The 12,460-nt window shown below is 42.0% G+C and overlaps 1 protein-coding gene across 3 annotated transcripts in view; it reads right to left on the reverse strand.

The window, feature by feature from the left end:
- Positions 1–12,460, reverse strand: part of Cep41 (centrosomal protein 41) — a 45,395-nt gene that overhangs the window by 7,642 nt on the left and 25,293 nt on the right. For all 3 annotated transcript variants that reach the window (XM_051175853.1, XM_051175851.1, XM_051175854.1), the window contains exons 3-6: positions 11,013–11,060; positions 6,929–6,990; positions 5,741–5,810; positions 381–525 (exon numbers count right to left, since the gene is read on the reverse strand). In XM_051175853.1, coding sequence (XP_051031810.1) covers positions 381–525; positions 5,741–5,810; positions 6,929–6,990; positions 11,013–11,060 — 325 coding nt within the window. The remainder of the gene's footprint in view (positions 1–380; positions 526–5,740; positions 5,811–6,928; positions 6,991–11,012; positions 11,061–12,460) is intronic.

The following is a 12,460-nucleotide window of genomic DNA, read 5'->3' on the forward strand; positions in this document are numbered from 1 at the left end:
GGATGAGCCATGTACAGTTTTAGAATTAATGCCAATGGCTGCTGCCAATCTCCTCTGTACTTCCACGCCAGGGCATTCTGTGGCTCTGGGTCTCTCTTATTCTACACAGGACAACACCAGCTTCAGCAGACAGGATAGAAATACAGTCCCTGGAAAAGCTAGACCTTAGTTAGCCTGAGAAGAACGGAATAAAAAAGTGAAAACTTGTACATGCCTATCAATCCACTCTCACATTAACTCAGTAACATTTGAATAGAAAGAATGTAAAGGGCCGGGATTGGAATGTGGGATGTCCCTGCTGCCAGTCCCGACTCAGGTAAGCCAATCTCTGCAATGGGTCAGAAGAGCACAAAGTCAGTGCTTGAACGCAACCCAAGTACCTCTGGAGAGTGGAGCGACTGGAGTCCCCTGCTCCTGTGCTGTTGATGAACTGGACAGGACTGGGCGGCTGCTCCCCAGGGCTCCCGTTCCCATTGGTCGTGGCAGCAATTTCAGTGTCGGCCTCTGAAGCTGCAGGATCGCTGTCTAAAATTTGCAATGAAGAAATACTTAGGCAGGCGAGACAACTAACTCAGTGGGAGAAGGCACTTGCCATCAAGCCCGGATGACCACCACCCGGGGAAGGGAGACCCGGGCTGCCCTCTGACCCCTCGGGTGCACTGCTGCCCGTGTGTGCCCACCCACTCACCCCTGCGCCCACACTAATGGAGATTCTTTAAAAATTAAAAAGAAGTAACCAAATGGAATGTCAGGATTGGAATTTACTCCTTTGGTATTTCCACTGAATCAAAGCTAAAACAAACAAACAAACAAACAAAAAACCCCAGTCATATCACTATTGCTAAGTTATTCTAAAAGTTGTAACACAGAGAGCTCTCAAAATGCAGTGAAATAAACCTCAGGAGTTTCTCAAGACCCCTTTGTGCTGTCTACTAAGTGAAAACTGTTTCTTACGATGTTATTTCTGCCCACCCCCACCCCAGTTGAGGACAGAACCCGTGCCCTGAACTTGGTAGGCAAGTGTTCTACCAACCGAGCTAAATTCACAACCCCTGTCATTTTTTAAAAAACTGTATTTATATTTGCTCTAATGGTACAAAGAAGGCAGTGTAAAAACTCTAGCACTCCGGCAAGCGTCAAGGAAGTGGCACCACATTTATTAGCAGTCATAATTTTTCCCTGTTGCACATGCTGTCAAAGTAAATACATTTGGCAGTCATACTAAAGAGTGTTCCTCATAAAACAATGATTAATAATTTTCATTAAATCTCACCTTGAACTGGTGTGGTGGCTCACAGCTGTAATATTAGCACTTGGGAGGCAGAGGCAAGAGGACTTATGTGTTTGAGACAATGAGTCAGTCCCAGGCCAGCCAGAGCTACAGAGTAAGCTGAGAGAGAGAGAGAGAGAGAGAGAGAGAGAGAGAGAGAGAGAGAGAGAGAGAGAGAGAGAGAGAGAGGGAGAGACTGACAGAGACAGAGAGACACAGAGAGAGACAAAAAGAGGGAGAGGGAAGGAGAGGATGAGGGAGGGGAGGGAGGGAAAGAGAGAGAGAGCTCTCTCTGATGCAGGCATTTGCCTTTGAAACATTCTGTGTGCTGAAAAGATGGTTTCCTAGGTACCTCTACCCTGTGGCAATGTTAGGGGTAAGGGTTAGGATGCTTGCTAGGCTCTACCTGAGCCAGCCATTGTTGCAGGATTTTTCTGGTTAAGAAAATCTGGGTCCTTACACTCGTGTATTTGGAGACACCGTCTCAAAGATGAATTGAGTGAGCATTCTTTTAAAGAAAACAGTTGATGTTATTTCTTGTCTGTAGCTAAACCTTGAACAAAACCCAGATTTTGGAATTGGTGTTTGGCACCGGAAGGTGAAGGCTGAAGAGCCTCCCCATAAGGGACACATTTCTATTTCTACAACTCAGTCAAATGACCTCTGACAACTAAGCAGTGTCCAGTATGAAAGCACACAGGCAGAAGTCGCACGAAACCCTGAGGCAGACCGAAGGACTTTAATATGACAGAGCATCAAAGTCCACTGATAACGGTCAGAGGCCAGACTACAGCAAACCCGATCGGGCTGTCCATGCCGGTGAGCAGGTGATCAACAGGAGGATGGCAGCTGGGAGGTGGGCTGGGAGGAAGAGAGAGGATGGGGAGGGAGAAGGAGAAGGGGCAGAGGGAACAAAGTATCAACAGTTGACTGGCTAAAGTGCTAGTGAAATACCCCTCCCTCTCCCAACTAACTATAGATCGCTGTGAGCCAGATTTTCTTCACAGACTTCAACCCAAACAGCACATTGCACCGACTGAAGGCAAAGAGCGGACATCAGAGTCAGCTGTTGTCTATTAAAACAGACAGGAAAGAAGTTTACAAAATACTTAAAGCCACTTGGTAAAACTCTGGGTTGGAAATGTAAGGAATTCTTTAAAATACAAAAATATGATTTTATAGGTTGGAAATAAAACTCAGTGAAGAGCATGTGTTTAGTATGCTTATAGTTTGATCCCCAGGACATCCCCTCACCCACCACCCCCATATTTTTGTTTGTGATGGAGTTAGAATCGGCACTTTTATAAGTGGCAATAAGTATTGCTTACATTTTCAGGTTAAAATTTTAATATACTTGGCTGGGTAGTGGTGGTGCACGCCTTTAACCCCAGCACTCGGGAGGCAGAGACAGGCAGATCAATCAGTGTGAGTTTGAGGCCAGGCTGGTTTACAGAGTTTTCCAGGTTAACCAGGGTGACACAGAGGATCCTTGTTTTGAAAAACAAACCAAAAAAAAAAAAAAAAATTAATATAATAAAAAATTTGAATTTGAATAAATACAATAATTTTTGTACAGTAAATACAAATGTTTTACAATGATAAAAATTTGAATAAATACAGTTTACATATACCAAGTCTCTCTGGATCTTAAATAATCTTTAAGAATATAGAGGGGATAAAACTATAAAATTTGGGCCTGTTCTGTTCTAACAATACAGTGAAAGAAGAAATAGAAGAAGCCTAACTATTAAAAAAGTACTAAAATTTAATTTGTATGTAATATGCCTAGATACTTCAAGCAAATACTAGGAGAACATGGTCAAACAAACCTGAGGTTATAATTTAAATGCTAATAACCACATAGCACATCTTTCTTATACACTAATTAGAAAACATGAAAAAGATCTCATTTACAATAAATGCAATAATTAAATATTCCTTAGAAATACAACTACAACAGCTGCAAGAATCTATTCAGACCTTCTAGGCCTCTTAGTCTTATGCAAAGATTTATTCTGGGTCTCAACAAAGACGGCAATGAAGAGGTATCACTTGTGGGATGTTCCTGATTGACTACCTCCCAGGAAAACATGTCAGTCCTTTCTGAATTGAGTTTTTAATCCTTAATTCTGGAAATTGTTACAAGATTTTTCTCATCCTTTTCAGTATTATATTGGTTCTCGTTGTATAAAGATGTTAATTATCCAGAGTGTTCACAAATCAATAAGGAAAAAAAGATGGGCATTGTTTTAGAAAAATAAAATAGGAAACAACATATAAAAATATTTTTAAAAGGGAAGTGAATGTATGTGGGCACATGCACATACGTATACACACAGCTCAATTTCATTATCAAAGGAATTAAAAAACAAAACGATTGGATACAAATCTTTATCCATTGCATGAGCGGGTAGTTTCTAATGGGTAATTACCCTGTTTTAGCAGCAAGGTGTTCTCATTCACTCTTATCAGGGATGCATGCATCCCACTGGGGATGGTGTGGGAATGGGCTCACCTCCGACCATCTGCATTGATTCACTCTCAAGGGACAAGGAGACTCACATGCCTGTTTACACATATGCAGTGTGGCATTATTTCAACAAAGTGACAAACCAGGGAAAAACTGCTAGGCCTGCAGTAGAATAATTAAATTAAGGTATGTCCCAAAGATAGATATGTTACAGGAACACAACTTTAACAGTCATGTTTTTGAAGTCTGTTAAATGGCATTGGAAAATACACATGAAAAACCTATTCATTCAAAGTGGCACAGAGCAAAGCCACCCACAGAAAGCAGGCATTGTAAGGTGGGAGACGCAGGAAAATAGACCTAAATATCAACACTCATTTTCACTTATTATCATTTCCTTCTTTGTATATTTTTGCCATCTGAAACACATTTTTTTTTTTTTTTTTTTTTAGGTCAGGAAAAAGCATTAACATTGTAAAAGGAGGGTTTTGCATTCTTCAAAGATAACCAACACAAATACAGGTACAGCCTGTCCCCCAGGCACTCCTGACTGAGCTATTATCCACATAGAGCACTAGAAAAACACTAATATTACTCACACATTATGGTGTCCTACTTTACAAGAGCCTATTTTGCTGTGCAAATTTATCTCAGAAGAGAAAATTGCATGTGCCCATATGCTCTGATGCAGCAATCTCAACAATGAATTAAAGGCCGAATCTAGGTGCTTATATAACCCAGTTAAAATTGGGAGCGCTTGTATGAGGAGACTCAATTATCTCTGTTACAATGAACCCTTATTTCTCTGCTGGGTGAGAGGCATCTGTCAAAGATAAATTCCTGTCCGTTTTCAGATTCTCTTTATCCTCCCTAACAAAAACCAGCCCAGTAAAATGACAGTTGAGATGCACAAAACCAGTGTGTTCAGACTTCCTGAGAACCTTGTCTTGAAATTAGAAGTTAAATTCCTGACCTATATCAACCTTAACAAACACATTCCTCTTCAGTAAACAGGCACACATTGATTGCAGGGTACTTTAGGATAAAATCAAGACCCGGAGTCTGTGTATTCCTTTCATGAGTGTACAACTAGACCGGTTTTATTTTCCAGTTGGTATTTAGCAAGGAAATCTGGAGCCTGCTTATCTTTCAAGCCTTATCTCCCACCCAGTGTCTACCCGTCCCTGAAGACCAAAGCCAGATTCCTGGCATACATGCTATCCTTTCATGTCCACGCCTTGCTTAGGCCCCTCATCCCCTATAACTTGGACCCTTTGAGGCCTAGTCCGGACACTTTCAGGAAGCCTGCTTCAGTCTAACTGGAAAGCATCCTTCCTGAGAACCTCCACAGATCTCACATATTTTCAAAGGATCTCTGCAGAGTCCCTTGGTGATACCATGAGAAGGTTACTACTGGAGACATTCAGAGTGGAGTCCCAGCGTCCACTCTTGACTAGATATGCCACAGGGGCTTAACTCCCGATGCTCAGGCTTCCTGCCTGTTTTTGAGAACATTAAACAATAAAACCCACAAATGAATGCTGCCTTCCATCAATGAATCCTGTCACATAGTAATTTTTAGCACACCCACACCCACCCACCCACCCACCCACACACACACACACACACACACACACACACACACACACACACAGAAAGAGAGAATTAGTCATGTGTGTACATGCACAGCTACAAACCCCATGGGAGCAGAGATGTTCCCTCAGCCTTCTAGTCTCTCACCACTGACTTATGCAACCTGTGTGTATGCAGAAGTCATTAGAAAAGGGAGTAGTATATTCAAATATCCAAAACACTGAAATGGTGTGTCACAAAGTATTTTTTTTTAAAGAAATGAGAATAATTAGGGCATCAGATAGCATTTCTCTGAGAGTAACTAATTGCAAACAGACATATCAATGACCCAGGTCCCTGCGAACAGGTCAGTAAATGTGCAGGGTGAGCAGTTTCACCACTGGTCAAGCTGTTAGTCTCCTATTTACCTTCCAGCCTTTGGATCTCCTCAGCTGTCACTTCCAGGGTTTGATCTGACAGGGAAGCAACTTGAATGACCTGATTGAAAAGAATGAAATGTGTAGATGTGTACATATTTTTCTTTTAAACACAGGCGGTTCTGTCTTTTACAAAAGTCTGGGAAACATCAAAAGCTATCTTGCTTTAAGAAGCTGTAGTGTCCTGACTGGCAAATCTTACTGAATTTCAGGCCTGACTCAACCATCATGGTGGTAATTATACCACAGATGAATGTTCCAGAAAAAAAAAAAAAACCCAAAAATTCACTTAAAACTTTATACACACACAGCGAAAGAAACAAACAAGTAAATAAACATCATTAGGCAAGAAACATCAATAAGAGTTTAAATCCACATCTGTGTAAGAGACTGATTCAGCATAACATAGGAAGTATTCCTTGAAAACATGATACTGACCTATAATAGCACAGAATGTATGGATAGTTCTCCACACAACTGGAAAATAAAAGGACTTCTGAATATTCTGAGTATCTACTGACTGGATTTTGGAACACAGTGATTTTTTTTTTCTTTTGTGGTTTTTCAAGACAGGGTTTCTCTGTGTAGCTTTGTAGACCAGCTTACAGAGATCCGCCTGCCTCTGCCTCCCGAGTGCTGGGATTAAAGGCGTGTGCCACCACCGACTGGCTCAGAGTGCTCATTTTTAAAGCTCTGTAGCCCCAAATCCAACTTGAGTCCCATCAACAGACCTCTTGTTTGGGGGTCACAGATACACCTTATCCATTATATTTCAGTGAAGGGAGACAATGCCTCACCCGAAGTAAGCAAAAAATCTCATAGCAAAACAGTTCAGAATGTTCAGGGACAGAACAAGGGAGTTACTTGTCTTAAAAAAAAAAAAAAAAAAAACAAACAATCTAGAATTGAAAATTCTAGATTCTAAACATTAAGTGTACAAAGTAAAACCTAAGGGTTATTAAAAATAGAATGGAGATGTATTTATTTTATGGAACTCTCATTAAAAAGAGAAAAATTTCATGCCATCCTTTTGTGAATATCACCCCCATGGACACCAATTCATCCCCTTATAAGAAGGGCCTTGCAAAAAAAAAAAAAAAAAAAAAAAAAAGATACCTAGAATACGCCCATAGAACAGCATAGATTTGCCCTTTTCAATAGAAAGACCATTAAACTTACCAGCTGGGCAAATGTGGTAACTTTTAGTCTCTTGAAAAGTTCATCTTTCTTGTATCTATAATCTGAAAGAGCAGAATACAGCATGCATTTATGTCGGTTCATTTTGGAATCTTTGGGCTGTTCTTTCTAGTTATCAAGTTATATGGTGTCGCTTTCAAATTATGAGTGTGCTTTAACACATCATCTGATCTTCACAGGGTGCTCAGAGAGGCAATCTGCAGTTCTTACCACTCCCCTATGCCTGGCCACCTGAAGAGCTCTCCTTTTACTAAGTTGTCTCTCCGCTATGGCCATGCTGTGTAGCATGCACTCATGTGAGGGGCTTCAAGTCCTTTTCAGAACAAAGCAAGGGATAACCGGCTACGTTTTACAGATGGTGAGAGAGACTCAGAAGAGCTGAGTTGCCCCAGGCCAAGCAGCTGGTGAGGCATCTTTACCCTGCTCTCCTGACTCTGACTTCAAACAGTCCCGGGGTTGTGGACTGTGTCAGAGACACCAGACATCGTGTGTGTGTGTGTGTGTGTGTGTGTGTGTGTGTGTGTGTGTGCGTGCGTGCGTGCGTGCGTGCTGGGTGCAAGGTTATGATGATGGGGCCTAATAACATAATATAATGGTAGTTTCTTTAAAACATCGACCTAGTCAGTTTTTCACGAGGAAAGTTCTGGAGGGCTGCTGTACAACAGAACACACAACACAACTGCAGTAATTGTTCACTTAAAAATGGTGCGATGGCAAATTAGGTTCTGTGTTTTTACCAAAATGAAAATAAAATCAGATAAAAAGCAACCTAAATAATCTGTACTCAGCATTGTCTTTATAGATTTGAAATATAACTCAATGGGGGTGCTTCTGCAGAAGCTCTTTGTTGTTTTGGGTTTGTTGTGTGTGTAGTCAGTCCTGGCTGTTTTGGGATTCACTCTGTAGACCGGGCTGGCCTCCAACTTAGAAATCCACCTGCCTCTGCCTCCCCAAGTGCTGGGATCAAAGGTGTGTGCCACCACCACCTGTCAATAGCTGTTCGTGTTAGCCAGGCATGGTAGGACATTCTGTGATCCAAGCAACTGGGAGACATAGGCAGGAGGATCCTTGAGTTCAAGACCAGCCTGAACTAACAACAAGATTTTATCTTCAAACAAAGAAAAAGATGTCTTCGCATCACATTGAACAAACATTAAAAACCGGACAATCTCACCTTTCTAATATCAGCGCCAAAGATTCTCACCAGAAGCTCACTTCCTGAAATTTTTCTAACAATGATGCTAATTTTAAAGCTTGCATTGTTGAACTCTGCCCGCCTTTATCCTTCCTTCCTGTTCATGGTTTTTACACTAGTGCCCAGGACTCCTTACAGACTGTCTCATTATTTTAGAATTACTAAAGGTTAGCTGGATAATTGCCATGGCCTTCACAGAGTGTCTCATAAACCAGGGCTCCTAGCAACAAAGGAAAGGATTAAAGGTGTTTAAGATTATTTACTTGGTGTTACTAATCAGTTCCATGAATTCCCCCAAACCTCAGCACAAACTGGATGGTTACTTTGGAGGCTAATCTAAGCTTGATTTACCAAATATTTTAATAATTAGAGTCAGGAAATAATAATACCTTAAAAACTAACCATCTGTTAAATACATTATAGTTCTTTCTTGCAGGGAATTAAAACTTCTCTGTTTTAAAATGTCTTGAAGAGAGCAATTTGGCAAGTAATTATGTCTAGAAAGTTCTTAGAGCAGCTTCTATGGGATAAAATAAGTTAATAAAGGTACCTGGATGCAAATCCCAAAAGGCTGAGTAGAGTCCTCAAAAGTACAAGTGGGCTGTTTTAGTATTTCCCTCAAATTGCCATCAACCTGTCCACCTAAAGACATTTGTTTTTGTAAACTAAAATATTAATAAATTAGACAATGGAAAAGCCAAATAGCTTTCAAGGAGCTTGTATTTTGACATCTACCTACTGGTATTCTTTTGTTATTGTTACAGAGCTTGAAATACCTCTAAGTAGAAAATGTACACATTAAAATCCCATGTAGCTAAACAGAGACGATACCACATCAATATAGCAAGCTTTGCTCTATCACATAGGTTATCTTGCATGAGCCCTTGGAACCCACCACACACTGCAGCCCAGGTGCTACATACCTGGTTCTGGTTTAGGAAGGGAGCCATCAGTAGGACTTTCTGACATCATTACTCAAAGATAAAGGATCAAGTCAAAGTCTTGCGCAGAGTTATAAACTGTCTTAAAAAAGATGACTTGGACAAGTCTGTTCGTCTGTCCTCGCAAGAGCGAACACAGCTTTAAGAATGGAGCTTCTACTGTTTGGGCTTCTCTCAGACTCTGCAGGGGACAGACTACCCCAGCTCAGGCTCACTATCAAGCTGTGCTTGTCCAGTGAGTGTGGGGATGAGTTGGCCTCTCTCGAGTTACTGGGAGGACAGAGGCCTGACTATCTAGGATGGTTCACACTGGGTCCAACTAGTGTCATCTAACCTCCAGGTCCCAAGAATGGGCTTTGTCAATGATCAATAGCAGAGAGCATCTTTTTTCCCAGGGTTCTGTTAAAACGCGTTATTAGCAAAGAAAAGGAAGTTGAACTCACAGAGGAAGACAAATCAAAGACAGTAACAGAACAAGGTTTGTGGTTTCACAGACAGATGTGGCATCTGAGGTGAGGCCAGCAGAGAGCTGGGTCTAGAATGTCAAGAAACAAGGTAGCATTCTCTTCCCTTTAGACCCAAGAGAACACTTGCAACAGAAAGTGAGGGTGTGTGTGTGTGTGGTGGTGGTGGGGGGGGGGGGAGGAAACAGCTTCTAAAACGTAGGTGCCAAACCAGAATCTAAAGTGCTTCTGTGGGGATGAGCACAAAGCATTGGGTGGATAAGAGGGGCCCATGACTTCTAAGGAAGGAAGGAGGGAGCATGCTCAGGGATTCAATTCCAAGAACGGTTCTTTGAGGGGGACAGTCTCCATTGAAGTGTAGAGATGCTGGAAATCACACTGTACTCTTAAGAAATGCTTTAAAGTAAGGTTTAGATGATCTGGGTGGGACAGATCCTGGTAAGGACATGTGAGGTGAGCTGACATCTAGCTTCAAATGGAAGGGAGCTCAAGAGGCCACAAATCCAAACAGAAGCAGGCCGGCCGGATGCTGAACTGAGGACAGCAGGACAGTGCGGTGAGTAAACAAGATCTTCTTCTTTCATAGTTTAATACATTGTATGTATTATTTAATATTATTTAATGTTATATATATACATATATATGTATATATATATATATTATAAAATGTCTATGGAACTGGGTCTTTAGATGAGTGTAGCAAATAAAGAGGTTGAAAGCTGCCCCAAGGCCACATCTCCTGTGGGTTTCCTACCCCGCACAATTCCTGAGCTGAGCCGGGGTAAGAGTGCCTCTTCCTGTTAGCCAAACACCCTGGCCCTGCCCTCCCCTATTTTACACAAAATGAACCCATCTCAGAAAACAGATGTCTCCGCACCTTCTTTAATTCTGGCCTCAACACGTTCGTTTCATATCGACTGGTTTTGGATACAGATTAAAAATTGACGATTTTCTGGGAGGGCAGTGCATTCAGGGACCAGCCAGATATCTCTGCAGAAGATTAGCTTCTAAAAGGGATCTGTGTGAAATATGGTTTTTAATTAAAAGAAAACAGAGTGCAGTGAATGGCTAATGTAGAATGCTAAGGACAAGGCTTCCTCAGACCTCTCAGTCCTTCACGGACATTCACCAGTGAATACTTATAAGAACGTTATGAAGAGGGCTATTATTACCCTACCTCAGGTATGGACCAAACAAGAACACTGAGCACTAGAACAAAAGCCCACAACGACTGCAGTGCAACGGAACCAGAAGCCTGGGCTGTGGCTGTGTCCACACGCTAACATTAAAATCCCCTCCACGATGTACGCTGAGTAGACACAGGGTGCCTGATGTCCCCAAGCTCCTGTAGGGCTCACCTGGCCCCCACAGCCCTCCACACGCGGCAGCTGTGGATTGTGGTGGCCAGCTGATAGACGACTACAGAGCTCCATCATTTCTCCCAAGCCATCAATCCTGGTACTCACTTTTCTTAATCTCTTCTAGCTTCTCAATGTATTTGGTCATACTGTTACCTAGAAAGAGAAGACAAATCTTAGGTATGCTTTACTGTTGCAGAGCGAGTACCAATGTGAAGTCGGGTTGAGAGTACGCATCCCCGCATCAGCTAAAGAAACAGAACCTAGGAAATGCTCTGGCCCACTGTGTTCAAGCCCATCAATCGCAGTCTCAGGCAGTGCAGACACTCGTTTACGGCCTGCATTCCCTTGTGCTACCCTTTTAGAGTCAGAGGTTTCTTCCTCCTTAGGCCCCATAGCCCTTTGTGGTTAGACAGACGGAGGAAGGCGAAGAACGAAGCAATCATCTTTGAATGTCTAAAGTCTGCCTTTGTGGCTGCCCAAGCAATCTTTCCGCTCTGCTTTGTCTCTGTGGTTTCTCCTCCTCCACCATGGACTCCAGTGTTCATGCTGATGCGGCAGCCCGAACCAGACCACACAGTTTGGGCACCAGTACTCACCATGGACTTGGCGTGCTGACGTTCCCACTGCTGTGGAGCACGCCTGACCCTCATGTTTCATGGTCTGGTTCTATAATACCCAGCTCAAGCCAAGGTGGTTTGGAGCATGTTCATGCTTTAAAACTGGTCCATGATGATTCTGGTTTCCAAATGAATGAAATTCTAGCTTTCAAGCCAGGGCTATTATTATTATTTTTTTTTTTTAAAACTGAGTGTGCTGCAATTTGATTTGATTCAACATGGCAAGTTCTATTTTGCACCTAAACATGGTAAATGAAAAACATTCAAAATAATTTCTCATTTCTACAGTTTTGCTCCTCTTTAAACCCTGGGATGCAGACTAACTTCAGATCAAAGCAATGCTTTCAGTGAGTGGCATCAACTACTGTTTCAACAGTATTCTGAATTTTTATTCATGTTTGGGTCAGAGACTGAGAGAGAAAAAGCCTGTTTTAAATGTGTTTTCAAATTAATACCATACTTAGTTATTAAAAATTTACCATGAATTCATCACAGAATAAACACCTACTGTTTTAGGTTTATTTTTAATTATTATTGTTACTTTTGTCTGTTTTTATCTTAGGACACACTATCAGGATGGGAAGGGTGCAGTGCACCCCTAAACTCAGATGGTAACCTTCCAGAATCTCAGTGAGAAATCGGGGCTGCTAAGGAGGCCTGAGGCTGGCTCAAGAGACCCTGATTATGTTTCAGAAGACCTTCCCAAATCACCAAGAACCAGACAAGAACCAAATACAGTCTGTTTTAGGAGCTTTGGGTTTTTCTTTCTTGGGTCAAAGCTTTCTTCTTCCGTTTGTGGGGAGGATATATAGAGGGAGAGAAAGAAAGCACCGAGACCCCTTAAATGTCCATAATAAGCCTTTTGACCCGGGGAGTTGACCCGGGAATTCCACAGCAGAGACCATCAGTTCTTGTGGGCCCCACCCTCCTCCCTAC

This window comes from Phodopus roborovskii, unplaced genomic scaffold, assembly GCF_943737965.1.
Source record: "Phodopus roborovskii unplaced genomic scaffold, PHOROB, whole genome shotgun sequence".
Taxonomy (NCBI): Eukaryota; Metazoa; Chordata; class Mammalia; order Rodentia; family Cricetidae; genus Phodopus; species Phodopus roborovskii.